The sequence below is a fragment of the Salvelinus fontinalis genome, chromosome 6 (genome assembly GCF_029448725.1).
Source record: "Salvelinus fontinalis isolate EN_2023a chromosome 6, ASM2944872v1, whole genome shotgun sequence".
Taxonomy (NCBI): Eukaryota; Metazoa; Chordata; class Actinopteri; order Salmoniformes; family Salmonidae; genus Salvelinus; species Salvelinus fontinalis.
Genome location: NC_074670.1, coordinates 84,036,626 through 84,058,124, shown reverse-complemented (window position 1 = coordinate 84,058,124; position 21,499 = coordinate 84,036,626). Strand labels below are relative to the sequence as shown.

Below are 21,499 nucleotides of genomic sequence, written 5' to 3'. Positions count from 1 at the left end.
TGTGTTTTATTAAAGGAGAGGTCTACCAGTACCTTTCAACCTGCTGTGTTTTATTAAAGGAGAGGTCTACCAGTACCTTTCAACCTGCTGTGTTTTATTAAAGGAGAGGTCTACCAGTACCTTTCAACCTGCTGTGTTTTATTAAAGGAGAGGTCTACCAGTACCTTTCAACCTGCTGTGTTTTATTAAAGGAGAGGTCTACCAGTACCTTTCAACCTGCTGTGTTTAATTAAAGGAGAGGTCTCCCAGTACCTTTCAACCTGCTGTGTTTTATTAAAGGAGAGGTCTACCAGTACCTTTCAACCTGCTGTGTTTAATTAAAGGAGAGGTCTACCAGTACCTTTCAACCTGCTGTGTTTTATTAAAGGAGAGGTCTACCAGTACCTTTCAACCTGCTGTGTTTTATTAAAGGAGAGGTCTCCCAGTACCTTTCAACCTGCTGTGTTTTATTAAAGGAGAGGTCTACCAGTACCTTTCAACCTGCTGTGTTTTATTAAAGGAGAGGGCGACCAGTACCTTTCAACCTGCTGTGTTTTATTAAAGGAGAGGTCTCCCAGTACCTTTCAACCTGCTGTGTTTTAATAAAGGAGAGGTCTCCCAGTACCTTTCAACCTGCTGTGTTTAATTAAAGGAGAGGTCTCCCAGTACCTTTCAACCTGCTGTGTTTTATTAAAGGAGAGTTCTACCAGTACCTTTCAACCTGCTGTGTTTTATTAAAGGAGAGGTCGACCAGTACCTTTCAACCTGCTGTGTTTTATTAAAGGAGAGGTATCCCAGTACCTTTCAACCTGCTGTGTTTTATTAAAGGAGAGGTATCCCAGTACCTTTCAACCTGCTGTGTTTTATTAAAGGAGAGGTATCCCAGTACCTTTCAACCTACTGTGTTTTATTAAAGGAGAGGTCGACCAGTACCTTTCAACCTACTGTGTTTTAATAAAGGAGAAGTCGACCAGTACCTTTCAACCTGCTGTGTTTTATTAAAGGAGAGGTCTACCAGTACCTTTCAACCTGCTGTGTTTTATTAAAGGAGAGGTCTACCAGTACCTTTCAACCTGCTGTGTTTTATTAAAGGAGAGGTCTACCAGTACCTTTCAACCTGCTGTGTTTTATTAAAGGAGAGGTCTACCAGTACCTTTCAACCTGCTGTGTTTTATTAAAGGAGAGGTCTACCAGTACCTTTCAACCTGCTGTGTTTTATTAAAGGAGAGGTCTACCAGTCTACCACTACCCCAACCACAAACAAATTTGAATTTGTAACATGTCATACGTTTTGCAAATTCGGAACATATTGTACGAATTACAATTCGTAACATATCTTTCAAAATGGATGATGGACATCCACAAATAATACATACCATAGTAAATGTAACATATCATACTAATTGGAGTTCCCCTGGATTTACATTTACTATGCCTACCCCTGAATCCAAGATGTTCAGGGCTGAGCTCTGGTCTAGGAGACACGGCTAGCTACTCCCTACAGCACAGCTCTGGTCTAGGAGACACGGCCAGCTACTCCGTACAGCACAGCTCTGGTCTAGGAGACACGGCTAGCTACTCCTTACAGCTCTGGTCTAGGAGACACGGCTAGCTACTCCCTACAGCACAGCTCTGGTCTAGGAGACACGGCTAGCTACTCCCTACAGCACCGCTCTGGTCTAGGAGACACGGCTAGCTACTCCTCTGGTCTAGGAGACACGGCTAGCTACTCCCTACAGCACAGCTCTGGTCTAGGAGACACGGCCAGCTACTCCGTACAGCACAGCTCTGGTCTAGGAGACACGGCTAGCTACTCCTTACAGCTCTGGTCTAGGAGACACGGCTAGCTACTCCCTACAGCACAGCTCTGGTCTAGGAGACACGGCTAGCTACTCCTTACAGCTCTGGTCTAGGAGACACGGCTAGCTACTCCTTACACCTCTGGTCTAGGAGACACGGCTAGCTACTCCTCACACCTCTGGTCTAGGAGACACGGCTAGCTACTCCTCACACCTCTGGTCTAGGAGACACGGCTAGCTACTCCTCACACCTCTGGTCTAGGAGACACGGCTAGCTACTCCTCTGGTCTAGGAGACACGGCTAGCTACTCCTCTGGTCTAGGAGACACGGCTAGCTACTCCGTACAGTACAGCTCTGGTCTAGGAGACACGGCTAGCTACTCCTCTGGTCTAGGAGACACGGCTAGCTACTCCTCTGGTCTAGGAGACACGGCTAGCTACTCCGTACAGTACAGCTCTGGTCTAGGAGACACGGCTAGCTACTCCTCTGGTCTAGGATACACGGCTAGCTACTCCTCTGGTCTAGGAGACACGGCTAGCTACTCCGTACAGTACAGCTCTGGTCTAGGAGACACGGCTAGCTACTCCTCTGGTCTAGGAGACACGGCTAGCTACTCCTCTGGTCTAGGAGACACGGCTAGCTACTCCGTACAGTACAGCTCTGGTCTAGGAGACACGGCTAGCTACTCCTTACAGCACAGCTCTGGTCTAGGAGACACGGCTAGCTACTCCTCTGGTCTAGGAGACACGGCTAGCTACTCCTCTGGTCTAGGAGACACGGCTAGCTACTCCTCTGGTCTAGGAGACACGGCTAGCTACTCCTTACAGCACAGCTCTGGTCTACGAGACACGGCTAGCTACTCCGTACAGCACAGCTCTGGTCTAGGAGACACGGCTAGCTACTCCTTACATCACAGCTCTGGTCTAGGAGACACGGCTAGCTACTCCTTACATCACAGCTCTGGTCTAGGAGACACGGCTAGCTACTCCTTACATCACAGCTCTGGTCTAGGAGACACGGCTAGCTACTCCGTACAGCACAGCTCTGGTCTAGGAGACACGGCTAGCTACTCCTTACATCACAGCTCTGGTCTAGGAGACACGGCTAGCTAATCCGTACAGCACAGCTCTGGTCTAGGAGACACGGCTAGCTACTCCTTACATCACAGCTCTGGTCTAGGAGACACGGCCAGCTACTCCGTACAGCACAGCTCTGGTCTAGGAGACACGGCTAGCTACTCCGTACAGCACAGCTCTGGTCTAGGAGACACGGCTAGCTACTCCTTACATCACATCTCTGGTCTAGGAGACACGGCTAGCTACTCCGTACAGCACAGCTCTGGTCTAGGAGACACGGCTAGCTACTCCTTACAGCACAGCTCTGGTCTAGGAGACACGGCTAGCTAATCCGTACAGCACAGCTCTGGTCTAGGAGACACGGCTAGCTACTCCGTACAGCACAGCTCTGGCCTAGGAGACACGGCCAGCTACTCCGTACAGCACAGCTCTGGTCTAGGAGACACGGCTAGCTACTCCGTACAGCACAGCTCTGGTCTAGGAGACACGGCTAGCTACTCCTTACATCACAGCTCTGGTCTAGGAGACACGGCTAGCTAATCCGTACAGCACAGCTCTGGTCTAGGAGACACGGCTAGCTACTCCGTACAGCACAGCTCTGGTCTAGGAGACACGGCTAGCTACTCCTCTGGTCTAGGAGACACGGCCAGCTACTCCTTACATCACAGCTCTGGTCTAGGAGACACGGCTAGCTACTCCGTACATCACAGCTCTGGTCTAGGAGACACGGCTAGCTACTCCGTACAGCACAGCTCTGGTCTAGGAGACACGGCTAGCTACACCTCTGGTCTAGGAGACACGGCCAGCTACTCCTCTGGTCTAGGAGACACGGCCAGCTTCTCCTTGCATCACACCTCTGGGAGATACACAGCTAGCCAGCTTCTCCTTACAGCACAGCTCTGGCTTGGGAGACATACAGCTAGCCAGCTTCTCCTTGCATCACTCACAGCACAGCTGATGGAAGCCCATAAATATCCCTCTGAGAAATGGGAAGTAGAGCCTGCTGGCTGCTGGAGCTGCTGTAAGGCTCCAGTATCCACCGCAGTGACAGTAGATACTGTAGCACTAACTCAAGGTAAATATAGTTCTGATAGTGACTCACAACACAACTCATTCACATGAACCAGTCCTTTACAACAAAGCCTGCTGCTAGACGTATCCCACCACAGTGTCAGGTCCGAGCAGTAAGGCAAGGTTTAAAACAGCCATGTCCGTGTGTAAGTGATTCATAACAACATCATTCAGGTTTAACCAGATGATGGAGGCTTTTATTTAACACCTTTCCTTTGTAACAAAGCTGTGGGGGCGAGTACCTATCAGTGAGAACACCTAGCATTAACACAGAGCTGTATGGGCCAGTATCTATCAGTGAGAATACCTAGCATTAACACAGAGCTGGAGGGGCGAGTACCTATCAGTGAGAACACCTAGCATTAACTCAGAGTGCAACAGTTAATATTATTCTATTATTTGTCTGCATTGCGGGGAAGGACCCGTATGTAAGCATTTCACTGTTAGTTTGTAAACTGGTGTAAACTATGTGACAAATACAATTTGATTTGAGTTCTGAAAGTAACTCTGAACACAATCGATTCACATTAACCAGTTAAAATATCCTTAAATTTACAAGTTTTCTTTTATAAAACGAAGCCTGCTGCTGTAGGGTCCAAATATGAATCCCAACTAGAACACCTAGTAGGATCTGAAGGTTAACCAGCCCTGTTAGAGACGACGACACTTAACCAGCCCTGTTAGAGACGACGACATTTAACCAGCCCTGTTGGAGACGACGACACTTAACCAGCCCTGTTAGAGACGACGACACTTAACCAGCCCTGTTAGAGACGACGACATTTAACCAGCCCTGTTAGAGACGACGACATTTAACCAGCCCTGTTAGAGACGACGACACTTAACCAGCCCTGTTGGAGACGACGACACTTAACCAGCCCTGTTGGAGACGACGACACTTAACCAGCCCCGTTAGAGACGACGACATTTAACCAGCCCTGTTAGAGACGACGACATTTAACCAGCCCTGTTGGAGACGACGACACTTAACCAGCCCTGTTAGAGACGACGACATTTAACCAGCCCTGTTGGAGACGATGACATTTAACCAGCCCTGTTAGAGACGATGACATTTAACCAGCCCCGTTAGAGACGACGACACTTAACCAGCCCTGTTAGAGACGACGACATTTAACCAGCCCTGTTAGAGACGACGACATTTAACCAGCCCTGTTAGAGACGACGACATTTAACCAGCCCCGTTAGACGATGACATTTAACCAGCCCCGTTAGAGATGACATTTAACCAGCCCTGTTAGAGACGACGACACTTAACCAGCCCTGTTAGAGACGACGACACTTAACCAGCCCCGTTAGAGACGACGACATTTAACCAGCCCCGTTAGAGACGACGACATTTAACCAGCCCCGTTAGAGACGATGACATTTAACCAGCCCCGTTAGAGATGACATTTAACCAGCCCTGTTAGAGACGACGACACTTAACCAGCCCTGTTAGAGACGACGACATTTAACCAGCCCTGTTGGAGACGACGACACTTAACCAGCCCCGTTAGAGATGACATTTAACCAGCCCTGTTAGAGGGTTAGGGATGACAACACAAGACATTCAACCAGCTAAAGATAAACTACTAGACTTCCATCCCTTCTTCAGGCAACGTATCAGTCAGCTTTGAATTATTCATCCACCCCCATGACAAGACCTGTGCGTGAGTGTGAGTGTGAGTGTGTGTGTCATCTGAGCAGTGATCAGAACACACCCACAGCTAAACTGAACCCTGGCAGAGAACAGCCTACATGATGATAACACAGCTAGCTCTGACCCCCCCGATGATAACACAGCTAGCTCTGACCCCCCCCCCCCCGATGAAAACACAGCTAGCTCTGGAACCGGTCACAAAGCCCACTGCCTGCTTATTAAACGTGCCATGTGTAATTTCATTACTACACACAGCAAGGTGATATGTGCTCTGAGATAGAAACCAGACGTCTCCCCCTCTGTGGCTCCACAGGGCCCAAAGATAAACAATCACTACGTTTACAGCTCCACAAAGCCCCCAGATTTAAAGACAAGATAGAGACTTCTGATGGCAGGGCTGGGGGGGGGGGCGCAGGGCTGGGGGGGTGCAGGGCTTTAGGGAGGGGCAGGGCTGGGGGGGGGTGCAGGGCTGGGGGGGGGCGCAGGGCTGGGGGGGTGCAGGGCTGGGGGGGGGTGCAGGGCTGGGGGGGTGCAGGGCTGGGGGGGTGCAGGGCTGGGGGGGGGGTGCAGGGCTGGGGGGGTGCAGGGCTTTAGGGAGGGGCAGGGCTGGGGGGGGGGGCGCAGGGCTGGGGGGGTGCAGGGCTGGGGGGGGGGTGCAGGGCTGGGGGGGTGCAGGGCTTTAGGGAGGGGCTGGGCTGGGGGGGTGCAGGGCTGGGGTGGGGTGCAGGGCTGGAGGGGGCAGGGCTGGGCTGGGGGGGTGCAGGGCTGGGGGGGGCAGGGCTGGGCTGGAGGGGGCAGGGCTGGGCTGGAGGGGGGTGCAGGGCTGGAGGGGGCAGGGCTGGGCTGGGGGGGTGCAGGGCTGGGCTGGGGGGGTGCAGGGCTGGGCTGGGGGGGTGCAGGGCTGGAGGGGGCAGGGCTGGGCTGGGGGGGGCAGGGCTGGGCTGGGGGGGTGCAGGGCTGGTTTTTCTACCAGTGATGTCAGCAGTAAAACATTCCTTTGGAGATGTGAGAAGGTGGTCATGCAGTATTCTGGGCGACCAATGATGATGTCAGGACACCTGGGCTGAGTCCCAAATGGAACTCTAGTGCCTACATTTATTTATTTAATGAGGCAAATCAGTAGTGCACTACTTTTGACCAGGCCCATAGGGAACAGGGCACTACTTTTGACCAGGCCGATAGGGAATAGGGAACTACTTTTGACCAGGCCCATAGGGAATAGGGAACTACTTTTGACCAGGCCCATAGGGAATAGGGCACTACTTTTGACCAGGCCCATAGGGAATAGGGGACTACTTTTGACCAGGCCCATAGGGAACAGGGCACTACTTTTGACCAGGCCCATAGGGAACAGGGCACTACTTTTGACCAGGCCCATAGGGCTTTGGTGAACTAGGGAATAGGGTGTCATTTGGGAGACAGCCAATGCATATGCCCTATATAGGGACACAACCAATGTGTAGGGCACTATATAGGGAAGAGGGACACAGGCAATGTGTAGGGCACTATATAGGGAAGAGGGACACAGGCAATGTGTGGGGCACTGTATAGGGAAGAGGGACACAGGCAATGTGTAGGACACTATATAGGGAAGAGGGACACAGGCAATGTGTAGGGCACTATATAGGGAAGAGGGACACGGGCAATGGATCCCGAGAAGAGAAAGGGTTCTGCTGTTGCCAGGGTCTGTGAACGGGAGAGACATGAGGAATGACGACATTCCAGGAATTTAGAGGAAACATTGTGTTCCTGGCTCATACAGGGAGAGGAGGACGGAGGGCATTCAGACATACCATCCTACACACACTGCTGTGAACACACACACAGTTCTGAGCCAATAGCAGAGGAACAGAATCCCCATTTAACCGTTCTGAACCAATAGCAGAGGAACAGAACCCCATTTAACCGTTCTGAACCAATAGCAGAGGAACAGAATCCCCATTTAACCATTCTGAACCAATAGCAGAGGAACAGAACCCCATTTAACCGTTCTGAACCAATAGCAGAGGAACAGAACCCCATGTAACCGTTCTGAACCAATAGCAGAGGAACAGAATCCCCATTTAACCGTTCTGAACCAATAGCAGAGGAACAGAATCCCCATTTAACCGTTCTGAACCAATAGCAGAGGAACAGAATCCCCATTTAACCATTCTGAACCAATACCAGAGGAACAGAACCCCCATTTAACAGGTCTACAGGACAACCATCTAGAAAGACACCAATGGACCTAAAAATCAATCAGTCGCCTGACCAAACTCAAAAACACACACAGCCGTATAATCCTCCTAATAAAGCAAACCTTCTCAAAGCTACCAACTACACGAGCTGTCACACACACACACAGAACTAGTACTATTAGTTAGTACTACAACTATTTGCAGATTGCTAAAAAAAATAAAAAATGTAGCTGTGACTATAATACTTTGCATGTCTTGATATTTTAAACATTGTGAGTGCAACGCTTACTGCTCATTTCTAATAGTTGATGTTTTTGTTTCTGCTCACTTTTGTTTATCTATTTCACTTGCTTTGGCAATGTAGACGTATGTTTCCCATGTTATTAGAGAGACGGAGCGAGAGACGGAGCGAGAGACGGAGCGAGAGACGGAGCGAGAGACGGAGCGAGAGACGGAGCGAGAGACGGCGCGAGAGATCTCTTCACCATGCTGTCTCTCTCTGAAGCTCTAGTCTTTCTGTCAGTTGGATGGTTCTTTATTGTGTAATCAGCTCTCTCTCTGGGTTGAGACGATACTTCAGGGGGCCTGGGACAGAGACACACAGACCAGACCACCCACACATCACTTCCTGGAAGTCCAGCCAGTCACAGCATGAGAGAGAAGTCTGTCAGCCAGTCAGAGCGGCTGACTAGGGGCCGACTAGACGCGGGGGCGACTAGACTAGTCCTTTTATTACCGCTTCAAGTCAGTCAACAGTCGGAGACAGGGGACTGCTAGTATGACATCAGCCAGTCTGAGCTTAAAGGAAAAAGGCCTTTCATTATGTCAGTCAGTCAGTCAACAGGGACCGTATGACTGTACACCTGTCAGTCTACGTGTCGGTATGGAAACAGCCAGGGGGTATAACCTAAACAGATGATGTAAACCCAGTCCTGTCACTTCACCTGTCTTCTATGGAACACTAATACGACAACAAGCAGCCAATAGCCGACGGCTAGGGACTGTTACTATGACTGTAGTCCTGTATGTTCATTCTCCATGTCTGCAAACAGCCCATCAAGGTGACATAACCCTACTGAAACAGCTCAGTGTGTGGAGATGGACACCTCAGGGTCATTCAGTAATGTATGATACAAGAGGGAACTCTGTCTGATAATACCTGCAGTATAAAGATACCCGAGACCCTATCCTGTCTGGTAATACCTGCAGTATAACATACCCGAGTCCCTATCCTGTCTGATAATACCTGCAGTATAAAGATACCAGAGTCCCTATCCTGTCTGATAATATCTGCAGTATAAACATACCCAAGTCCTTATCCTGTCTGATAATACCTGCAGTATAACATACCAGAGTCCCTATCCTGTCTGATAATACCTGCAGTATAAACATACCCAAGTCCTTATCCTGTCTGATAATATCTGCAGTATAACATACCCAAGTCCTTATCAGTACACCATTACCAATCAGGGCTGAATGACTGGGACAAACAGTACACCATTACACCATTACCAACCAGTACACCATTACACCATTACCAACCAGGGCTGAATGACTGGGACAAACAGTACACCATTACACCATTACCAACCAGTACACCATTACACCATTACCAACCAGTACACCATTACCAACCAGTATACCATTACCAACCAGGGCTGAATGACTGGGACAAACAGTATACCATTACCAACCAGTATACCATTACCAACCAGGGCTGAATGACTGGGACAAACAGTATACCATTACCAACCAGTATACCATTACCAACCAGTATACCATTACCAACCAGTACACCATTACCAACCAGTACACCATTACCAACCAGTATACCATTACCAACCAGTATACCATTACCAACCAGGGCTGAATGACTGGGACAAACAGTATACCATTACCAACCAGTACACCATTACCAACCAGGGCTGAATGACTGGGACAAACAGTATACCATTACCAACCAGTATACCAACCCAACCAGGGCTGAACGACTGGGACAAAGATGGTTGGTATACCATTACCAACCCAATCATTAGGTCATCCATACAGCAACCTCTAAGCAGTTATTACATGTCCATTCTATTCTACAGGCTTTTATAGTAAGAGACAAAAGGTAAAATTGTTACTTTACAAAAATGTCTGTTTGGTTTCAATGAGTGGAAGGAAGCTTAAGTCCCCCCAAAAGAAAAATTGTACGTGTATTTCTCCATATATAGACACACCCTATGTGTTTTAATAAAATCAACTCTATGTACTGAGCTTGTCTGATGCTTTAAACACGGATAAAAAATAAAAAAAAAACTGACACAAATGACTCAAGAGGGAGTCAGTGATCAAAATAAAGATGTCTTTCTGGTTATTATTATTTTTTTTTTAAGAAGAAAGTGCCAGTTGTGATTTCTATATGAACATCTTGGTGGAACAGTTTCATCTGTAATAGCCTTTGCCTCTCAGTAAGTCATGTGGTCTTCATAGTTGGTAGGGAAGAAACATAAATCCTGTCACCGATCCAGAGGAAGCATTCTGTTATGATACTAGGCTGGTACTGAGTGAGTGTGAGCGAGCGCAGGCGAGCGAGATCGCGAGATCGCGAGGGCGGGCAGGCAGACGAGCGTGCCAGGGCGGGCGAGAAGAGAGGAGGCAGAAAGAAATAGAAGGTAGAAGAGAGGTAGGAAGAGCCACAGAGTGCATGTACAGACAGGCTGGTTTAACCGCTCCCTCCATCACGGGCACACCGACCAATGTTGCACTTATAAGGGCTGGAAACCCTGTGTTGGGTGTCCCACCGTTCCATTGCCAGTCGTTTATGGACTATCGGAGAAAACCATTTAGCTACGTACGCTTCATTTAGCTAAGATACATGTGACCTAACACAGTAACAAGTTGTTCCTGGGCAAGACTAAACAAGCCACAACATGTCCTTATGAGGAGAGAGAGAGAAGTGGAGCAACTCAGTCTGATACTATATCATACATACTGATTACATCCCAAATGGCCCACTTCTTCACTAGAGCCCTATGGACCCTGGTCAAAAGGAGTGCTATAGTGCACTGGGTAATAGGGTGTAATTTGGCACACACACCCCACTGACACACGTCAGAGGAATGCATGAACTGAGAGGCAACGGATCGTTTTTAGAGCTGAAACATGGATTTAAAATTACACTCACTCTAGCTAGCTATTCTCTTCCATAGTTTCAGAGCTGAAACATGGAATAAATGCCACCCCATTACAGCTAGCTGTCCCCCCCCCCCCACACACATAGTTTGCTGTTGAAATAAAACCCACAACAGGTGTCATGGTCAGACCCAGGGTTCAGGTCACACTGGGGGTCAAGGAGCTTATGGTGCGCTCAGATATCGCCAACTTCAAAATAGCTGCCTAGGAATTGTAACATATGGATGTAAGATATCCGGTTGTTTGACTGAGCAGAGTAGCGTGTAACCTGTATCATTTTTATGTCCACAGGGGATACAAAACATGGGGACACAGACACAAAGCCCCCCCCCCCCCCCCCCCCCCACAGCAAATGGCATGTACGTATATATAGATGTAGGCCTGGCTCATACTTGAAACTACTCTTTGTGTTAGACTGGATTCAAACACATTCAGTTAAAATGCATCTGGATTTATTTTTTATTCTTTGTTTCCTGCTCTCGGGTTATATTTACTGCTGGGTAAACTTATTTACTATTATGTATTGATTTTTGATTTGCCAACTGTCGATTTGACACGAAAATAAACGAGACAGACAGAACGGGCGAACGAGAGACAAAAAAACGCAAAATATACATTTCATTAATAAATAATACAAGTTGTACATTTTCTCTGAGTTGTGCGTGACCTCAGGATGGCAACACATTCATGAGGATTTCTCCATTCTGGTGGTTTTATACTATTAAATAAAACTTCAACCAGAAATTCATATGATATGATATGACTTGAGATTTAGATCAAAACAGTTGTTTGAACTGTTGGAATCATGGAAATATAATGAGTATTCTAAATATACAGTTCTAATGTAATAAGGGACATTTTGAATACTGTGTTTGACATGACAACGAATTAAAAAGCCAGGAGGTATTCACAGAGCACCAAGAGGATCCCTATGGAGAACTCATTGTGACAGGGTAGGAACCTAAGTGTTGGTCAGTGTTCCCCAGGGGAGTGGGACCCTACAATCTTTGGCTACATTAAAATGGTTTCTCTTACTTCATGTAGCTAACGTTCATGCTTGGCGTATTCCTCTCAGATTTAGAAGATACTGTGGCACAAACAGGTATCAGTATTAGCTAGCTACGTTTGCAACTTACTAAGAAAATACCAACTACCTGTTTGCAGACAGTAAGATACACAAACCAGGTGTAATTATAGAATGCTTGTGGATTTATATCAAGAAGCAAATTGGAAAGCTCCATCGTTGGCATCAATCAACATATTGTTGCATCTGCTGAATCGACCATGCAGACTTGAAGAGAGGACGGTCGGCAGAGGACGGTCGGCAGAGGACGGTCGGCAGATGATCTCTGGTCGTCGAGCAACAGGGCTCGGTGAGTGACACACACCACACACACACACACACACACACACACACACACACACACACACACACACACAAACACACAAACACACAAACACACAACTTACCCTGGACACCGTGAGGGGCATGCTGAAGTCTTTCCCTCCCTGAAGTCTGAATCCCCATGGTGCTGGACCGTTGAGGGTTATACAGTATATACTCATGGCCTATAGAGGAGAGAAGAGAGAGGTTTATTCAGTATATACTCATGGCCTATAGAGGAGAGAAGAGAGAGGGTTATTCAGTATATACTCATGGCCTATAGAGGAGAGAAGAGAGAGGGTTATTCAGTATATACTCATGGCCTATAGAGGAGAGAAGAGAGAGGTTTATTCATGGAATATATAAAGAGAGAGAGAGAGAGAGAGGACACACTGAACAAAAATATAAAACACTACATGTAAAGTGTTGGTCCAATGTTTGATGAGCTGAAATAAAAGATCCCAGAAAATGTTCCATAAGCACAAAAAGGTTATTTCTCTCATTTTGTGCACAAATGCATTTACATCCCTGTTAGTGAGCATTTCTCCTTTGCCAAGACGGCATATCAATAAGCTCATTAAACAGCATGATCATTACACAGGTGCACCTTGTGCCGTGGACAATAAAAGGCCACTCTAAAATGTGCAGTTTTGTCACACAACACAATGCCACAGATGTCTCAAGTTGAGGGAGCGTGCAATTGCCATGCTGACTGCAGGAATGTCCACCAATGTCGTTCAAGAGAATTTGGCAGTAAGTCCAACCGATCTCACAACAGCAGACCAGGTGTAACCACGCCAGCCCAGGACCTCCACATCCGGCTTCTTCAACTGCGGGATCTTCTGAGACCAGCCACTTGGACAGCTGATGAAACCGAGGAGCATTTCTGTCTGTAATAAAGCCCTTTTGTGGGGGAAAACCTAATTCTGATTGGCTGGGCCTGGCTCCCCATGGCAGCGCCCCTGCCCTGTCATGTGAAATCCATAAATTAGATCCTAATGAATTTTATTTCAATTGACCTACAATGAGCTAAGGTTTTAAACCCCTTGCATAGAACTACATGCAAGGCTCGTTTCTCTGAGGAGAGTTGGTTCGGATGGGTTTGCCTTGGCAGCAGAACACCAACACAGCAGGGACTCAAGAGTTCCCTCATCCCCAGGTCCTCCAACTCACAGGTTGCGTCCGATATGGCACCCTAATTCCTTTACAATGCACTACTTTTGACCAGTGCCCGCCCTATTAACAGTAGTGCACTATGTGGAGAATAGGTTACCATTTAGGACAGTGTTTCCCAAACCAGCATCTATAAAACAACAATAAAACGCGTGCTGATTAGCTGAATCAGAGGCGATAGACTAGTGTTGGAATGACTAGTGTTGGAATGACTAGTGTTGGAATGACTAGTGTTGGAATGACTAGTGTTGGAATGACTAGTGCTGGAATGACTAGTGCTGGAATGACTAGTGCTGGAATGACTAGTGTTGGAATGACTAGTGTTGGAATGACTAGTGTTGGAATGACTAGTGTTGGAATGACTAGTGTAGGAATGACTAGTGTAGGAATGACTAGTGTAGGAATGACTAGTGTTGGAATGACTAGTGTAGGAATGACTAGTGTTGGAATGACTAGTGTTGGAATGACTAGTGTTGGAATGACTAGTGTTGGAATGACTAGTGTAGGAATGACTAGTGTAGGAATGACTAGTGTAGGAATGACTAGTGTAGGAATGACTAGTGTAGGAATGACTAGTGTAGGAATGACTAGTGTAGGAATGACTAGTGTTGGAATGACTAGTGTTGGAATGACTAGTGTTGGAATGACTAGTGTTGGAATGACTAGTGTTGGAATGACTAGTGTTGGAATGACTAGTGTAGAAATGACTAGTGTTGGAATGACTCCACCATGTATCTCCCTAGATCTTCTACACTGTGACCCATTTAACACGTTCTCAGTGTTTCATGTCATCCAGAAAGCAACTAAACAGGGAGCCAGTTAGGGCCTCTTCACACTACTTTGACCACACACACACACACACACACACACACACACACACACACACACACACACAGGGATAGAGATACCTGTGTAGTGTAAAGAGACGGAACTAGATTCAAATCTCATTTTTAAAAGAGACGTCTCCCACACTACCTCCTGAGGTAGTCGTCTACACCACACAGCCCCTCTGAGTGGTAAAGTGTAAAGACAACAGCTCTAAACACACCACGTCCCTGCAAAAATGACCTTTAACCTTTAATGCTCTGTTTGCCAGATTGAAAATGAAAGGCGTTTGTGAATCATTGCATTAAAATCAAGTGTGCAACATGGCTTAGATGAGAAGCTCCTGTATAGTTTGAATTTCTATCCTTATTTTGTTTGTCTCTATATTATTGTATTTTACGGTACGATAAATAGCTTTACTCAGGTGAGTGAGGAACGTGATTCTAGCCACACCACATCCAAGGAGTGTAAACAGAGAAGTTGCAAATCCGAAGTTGGAGACAGACGCGACTAGACATATTTTTACCAATGTTAAATCCACCCTTAGTCAGGACCCCTTTAAAACCAGGGACACAAAAGAAAAGAATGTGCCATGACCAACCAGTGGGCTCTAACACACAGGTTGAGAAACAGTCTAATGGAAGGCTAAACTAACTCAACATGTAAAATATCTCAATAACATTAGAACAGGAGCTACGCATCTGAGAACAGTTACGCATATGGAGGAGCTCAAGTCTGGACTTCAGACTGTGTGCCCTGGGTCATATTCAAGGAAAACAGAAGACAGACTGATATGGAGTTGTCTACATCAATTCTTGACCAATAAGAAAAGACTCTTTTTGTTTTTTTTACGTTGTTAAATGTTTTGCTGTGTTGTGCACTAATAAATACACCCCAGAGTCACGTCCACCTCTGGTCTGAATGACATACTGACAGTCAGACATACAGTATTCAGGGAACAGCAGAGAGACATTGCCTTCACATTCAGGTGACCCCAAACAGACTTACAGTACCAGTCAAAAGTTGACACAACTACTCATTCAAGGGTTTTTCTTCATTAAAAAAAAAAACAACTATTTTCTACATTGTAGAATAATAGCGAAGACATCAAAACTATGAAATAACAACTATGGAATTAGGTAGTAACCAAAAAAAAGAAAAAAAAGTGTTACACAAATCAAAATATATTTTACATTCTTCAAAGTAGCCACCCTTTGACTTGACGACAGCTTTGCACACTCTTGGCATTCTCTCAACCAGCGTCATGAGAAATGCTTTTCCAACAGTCTTGAAGGAGTTCCCACCAATGCTGAGCACTTGTTGGCTGATTTTCCTTCACTCCGTGGTCCAACTCATCCCATACCATCTCAATTGGGTTGAGGTCGGGTGATTGTGGAGGCCTGGTCATCTGATGCAGCACTCCATCACTCTCCTTCTTGGTCAAATAGCCCTTATACAGCCTGGAGGTGTGTTGGGTCATTGTCCTGTTGAAAAACACATGATAGTCCCACTAAGGTACCACACATGTGGAGATCATCCGTTCACCTGCTCTGCATCTCACAAAGACACGGCGGTTGGAACCAAACATTTCAAATTTGGACTCAGACTAAAACGACAGATTTCAACCAGTCTAATGTCCATTGCTCGTGTTTCTTGGCCCAAGCAAGTCTCTTCTTCTTGTTGGTGTCCTTTAGTAGTGGTTTCTTTGCAGTATTTTGACCATGAAGTTCTGATTCACACAGTCTCCTTTGAACAGTTGATGTTGAGATGTGTCTGTTACTTGAACTCCGTTAAGAATTTATTTGGGCTGCAATTTCTAAGGCTGGTAACTCTAATGAACATATCTTCTGCAGCAGAGGTAACTCTGGGTCTTTCTTTCCTGTGGTGGTCCTCATGAGAGCATGTTTCAACATAGCACTTAAAGGTTTTTGTGAAGAAACTTTCAAAGTTTTTCCAGATTGACTGACCATGTCTTAAAGTAATGATAGACTATCATTTCTCTTTGCTTATTTGATCTGTTCTTGCCATAATATGGACTTGGTCTTTTACCAAATAGGGCTATCTTCTGTATTCCAACCCTACCTTGTCACAACACAACTGATTGGCTCAAACGTATTAAGGAAATAAATTCCACAAATTCACTTTTAACAAGCAGTTCCCACATGGCACACCTGTTAATTGAAATGCATTCCAGGCAACTACCTTGTGAAGCTGGTTGAGAGAATGCCAAGAATGTGGAAAGCTGTCAAGGCAAAGGGTGGCTACTTTGCAGATACTCAAATATAAAATATTTTGATTTGTTTACCACTTTTTTTGGTTACTACGTGATTCCATATGTTATTTCATAGTTTTTAATGTCTTCACCATTATTCTACAATGTAGAAAATAGTCAAAAATAAATTAAACCCTGGAATGAGTAGGTGTGTCCAAAATTTGACTGGTACTGTATACAGAGCGGCTTACAGTGAGTACATTCAACTAAGGTAAGTCAAGTCACAGTGATAAAGCTACATGAATGGCATACTACGTATAGACCACAAACTAGGCTAAATCTCTCCATTGTTATGTCCTTAATATAAACTAAGAAAAAAATAATTCATATGTAGGCCTAGTACAATGACACATGACATCCAGGAAACAAACAGAGGCAAGGTAGCCTTGTGATTAGAGCGTTGAACTAGTAACCCGAAAGGTTGCAAGATCGAATCCCCAAGCTGACAAGGTAAAAAAATCTGTCGTTCTACCCCCTGAACAAGGCAGTTAACCCACTGTTCCTAGGCCGTCATTGAAAATTAGAATTTGTTCTTAACAGACTTGCCTAGTTAAATAAAAGGTCAAATAAATACAAATTAAAAAGGGACACTTCTAGAGAATGTATTTACGCTGTCCACTCTTATTCCACATACTAGCCAAAAGTCAGTCTGTCCACAAACAAATATCCTTCAAATCCATAGAAATTGTATAATTTCCTTCGTCGTTAAAACGTATCTGTCAAAGTAATACAGGTTTAATTACATCGGTACAGCATATTCCCTTCGCTCACAGCCAGCACAACACATAACCCGTGTCATTTTAAGAACCAAGGACAACCTGAGACCTTAGGCCATGACACTTACTGCTCTCGCCAAATGAGTTACAAGCCTATTGATAAATAAACCTCCACCCCCCCCTTCCACCCACCATAACTCTCCCCTCCAAGGTATCCAAAACGTCAGCATGACACAGAGCTACCTGCAATGCAAACGTACCTTGTCCTGATGAGGCCCTCCTGGTAACCCAAAGCTGGCAGAAAGCTACAGAAGTGTTAGAAGTGCTGAAGCAGGATGGGCTGACTCTCTCCCTCCCCCAGTGACACAGCTAGGCAGACAGGCAAGCCCTCCCGCCTCCTCCCTCCCCCAGTGACACAGCTAGGCAAGCCCCCCCCCCCCCCCCCCCCCCACCACACACACACTCCACTCCTCTCCTCAGAGAGCTATATAAGGAATGTAAAACTACACCAAACTATTTCAGCCCAACACCCACATGAGTCACGGAGAGAGAGAGAGGGGGGGGGGGGGGGGGCAGCAACGGAGAGAAGGAGCAGGAGAGGAACATCGACTACCCATATTATCTGGCACAGGCTTTGCACATGAAAGCCGAAAGATATTTAGAACGGGAGGAATGGCAGAGAAAGAGAAGAGCAGAAGATAAGTGAAGACCACTGAGAAAACACATTCCTTCCAGAGGATACGAAGTACAACTTCAGGACATTATAACCTTAACCAAACCAGCAATTAGAATATAGGACATCAAAAGAGACAGACCTGGTTTGACTTTTTCCCAAAGAAGGGGAGGAGACGGGGTTAAAGAAGGATTTTTAAACCTATAGACAACCCGAGAGATTGATATGCAGTGAAAAAGTGACTTAGATTTATGTTTAAAACTGAATCAAAATCATTTATAATGTGTCGGCTACATGTACTTATTGCTACCCTAAAAAAACAAGTCAACCCAACAATCTGCCCTCTGAACTAGCTTCTGGTAGTGTGTTCATATAGACGTCAGCAAGCGTAGCCCTCCACAGCCTAGTATCCTACAGATCTAAATAGGTGTTACATCTAGACTGATGTAATGTGTGAAAGGTCACACGGACAAAACTCCAACAACAAAAAGGATGGTAACAAATTTGAGAATCCTGTCACTAGGCCTCCAGTATTTCCTCCAAGACCAGAGACGCACTTTAAAAAGTGTAGAAGAGCAGCCAGGCGTCAACGCCCAGAAAAAGCAGGTTCAGGAGGTCCTGTAAATAAATACTGAAATACCCTCTTTAGCTAAATGAGACGTGTTTATGTAGCCTACACTCCTGAATCAAAATTAAAAGTTTGTTTTTAATTCTATTTAACTCAAACTAAGCTTCAGTTGTAAATTACAATGAGTATATAACACATTAAGAACTGCCCTTCCCATGAGAGACTGACCAGGCGAAAGCTATGATCCCTTATTGATGTCACTTGTTAAATCCACTTCAAAAATCAGTGTAGACGAAGGGGAGGAGACGGGGTTAAAGCAGGATTTTTAAGCCTAGAGACAACCGAGAGATGGATTGTGTACATGTACCATTCAGAGGGTGAAATGGGCAAGACAACACATTTAAGTGCATTTGAACGGGGTATGATAGTAGGTGCCCAGACGCACCGGTTTGTGTCAAGAACTGCAACGCTGCTGGGTTTTTCACGCTCAACAGTTTCCCGTGTGCATCAAGAACAGTACTTCACCCAAAAGACATCCGGACAACTTGACAACTGTGGGAGGCATTGGAGGGGGGGGGTACAAGGTGTTCCTAATGTCTGGTATACTCTGTGTATATCTAAGTGAATGCTGGTGTAACCGGTGTGAAATGGCTAGCTAGTTAGCGGTGGTGCACGCTTATAGCGTTTCAAATCGGTGACGTTACTCGCTCCGAGACCTTGAAGTAGTTGTTCCCCTTGCTCTGCAAGGGCCGCGGTTTTTGTGGAGTGATGGGTAACGGTGCTTCGAGGGTCCCCTGGTGGTTTCGAGCCCAGGTAGGGGCGAGGAGAGGGACGGAAGCTACACTGTTACTTTTTCCATGTGTCAAAATGAAGATACTCAGGAGGTTTAACCTAGTAGTTTACCGTAACAGCCACTGGCAACAAAGACATGAAAGTGTTGCCTTGCGTACAGACAGAACACTGAAGTGACAACAACGCTATTGAAACTAGTGTTGCTTGTTTTCAGGAACACTATTCTCTTTTTAAATACACTGAACAACAATACAAAACATGTAAAGTGTTGTTGGTCCCATGTTTCATAAGCTGAAATAAAAGATCCCAGAAATGTTCCATATGTACAAAAAAAGCTTCTCAAATGTTGTGCACAAATTTATTTACATCCCTGTTAGTGAGCATTTTATCCTTAGTCAGGTGGATGGATTATTTTGACAAACAGGTGTTGCATTTCAAGAGGCCGATTAAACAGCGTGATCATTACACAGGTGCACCTTGTGCTCAGGGGACAAAAAAAATTACCACTGCAGTTGTCATACAACACAATGCCACAGATGTCTCAAGTTTTGAGGGAGTGCGCAATTGGCATGCGGACTGCAGGAATGTCCACCAAAGCTTTGAATGTTCATTTCTCTACCATAAGCTGCCTCCAATCTTAATTTAGAGAATTTGGCAGTACATCGAACTGGCCTCACACCACGTGTAACCACACCAGCCCAGGACCTCCACATCCAGCTTCTTCACCTGCGGGATCGTCAGAGGGGTGGGCAGAGGAGTATTTCTGTCTGAAATAAAGCCCTTTTCTGGGTAAAAACTCCTTCTGGATTGGCTGGGCCTGTTTCCCCAGTGAGTCTGCTTGGCTCCCAAGTTGGTGGGCCTATACCCTCCCAGGTCCACCCATGGCTGCGCCCCTGCCCAGTCATGTGAAATCCATAGATAAGACTCTAAATGTAGTTATTTCAATTGACTGATTTCCTTATATGAACTGTAACACAGGAAAATCTTTGAAATTGTTGTATGTTGAGTTTATATTTTTATTCAGTATACATTTAAGTTTTGTAAATATCCCAAAATATTTTGGCCGACACTAAATTATGGAACGAGGGCAGATCAATAAACTGGTGGTATTTAAACATAGAAAGTGATATTCATAATAGGACATTATTGCTCTACTAACATAGATAGAATACAATGTAACTCCAACACCATTACATACAGTCAGTCTCTTGTAAAACGAAGGAAACTGTTAAACACAACTTTTGAACAAGACCATGCGTTGAAATATATATAATATATTGTTTTTTGGATATTGTGGAATGCGATAAGAAAGGGCTGCAAGATCAAGACAGGCCCGATCAAGACGAGACCCACTTCGAGGTCTAGACCGCTGTCGCCGCCGGGGAAAGTTTCATTCCACCAAGATAAACAGCTAAATATCTTACTTTCATGTAAAAGGAAAACAGCAACTTAAAAATCATCATTTTTTTCATTGTAACTTCATACAATCTAACGTCAGACAAGGGTATGTATGTTTTACAGACTTGGCTACAACACATTTTAGTCCATGTAGAAATCGATAGTTGCATTCATAAATTAGAATATAGTTTCCCCCCATGAACCTACCTCCTTGTCATTATGATGATCGCCGGACATCGTGAGTCGGCCTACCGTAGTCGAGATCTGAAAGAAATATGTGAATCAAACAAGTAACCCAGCCGAAAACTAAACTTCGGACTTCCTCGACTTGGACGTCAGGGGCACTGTGGATCCCTTCTTAAGCAGCAAGCAGCATTCATTCCCTGCATTCCTCTTTAGCAGCGTCCTACTGTAACGTCAGCAAGTCACATGGGGGGGGGGGGGGGGGGGGGATCCCTGCCCTTCGTCTGTGCTCTCCTATGGCAGGAGACTCGAACTGTTGCATTTCCCTAACATTCTCTATTTCCCATATATTCTGAAATATATAAAGGCGACTGAAAATAAGCAATCAATTGCCCCACATGACCCTAAAATGATCACTCGTCTGATTATGCAGAAAGGTTTAACTTTCCACGGACACTTTTGAAAATAGAAAATAATTTATTGTATTGTATTCTAATTATATTATATTCTGATGGTATGCTCTATTTAATAATAACAAATAGAAAAAGTGTATACATAATAGCCTAATTAGG

At 45.6% G+C, this 21,499-nt stretch overlaps 1 protein-coding gene across 3 annotated transcripts in view; it reads right to left on the bottom strand.

The window, feature by feature from the left end:
* The window catches only part of pdlim7 (PDZ and LIM domain 7), a 99,894-nt gene extending 78,760 nt beyond the window's left edge, over nucleotides 1–21,134 (bottom strand). Inside the window, exons 1-2 of one of the 3 annotated variants that reach the window (XM_055927866.1) lie at nucleotides 20,952–21,134; nucleotides 12,414–12,512 (exon numbers count right to left, since the gene is read on the bottom strand). In XM_055927866.1, the coding sequence (XP_055783841.1) occupies nucleotides 12,414–12,512; nucleotides 20,952–20,981 (129 nt within the window). In that variant the 5' untranslated portion in view covers nucleotides 20,982–21,134. Of the gene's footprint in view, nucleotides 1–12,413; nucleotides 12,513–17,573; nucleotides 17,691–20,951 lie in introns of those variants that run through there. The other 2 variants (XM_055927868.1, XM_055927867.1) reach the window with 2 other exon arrangements.
* Nucleotides 21,135–21,499: the final 365 nt, after the last annotated feature.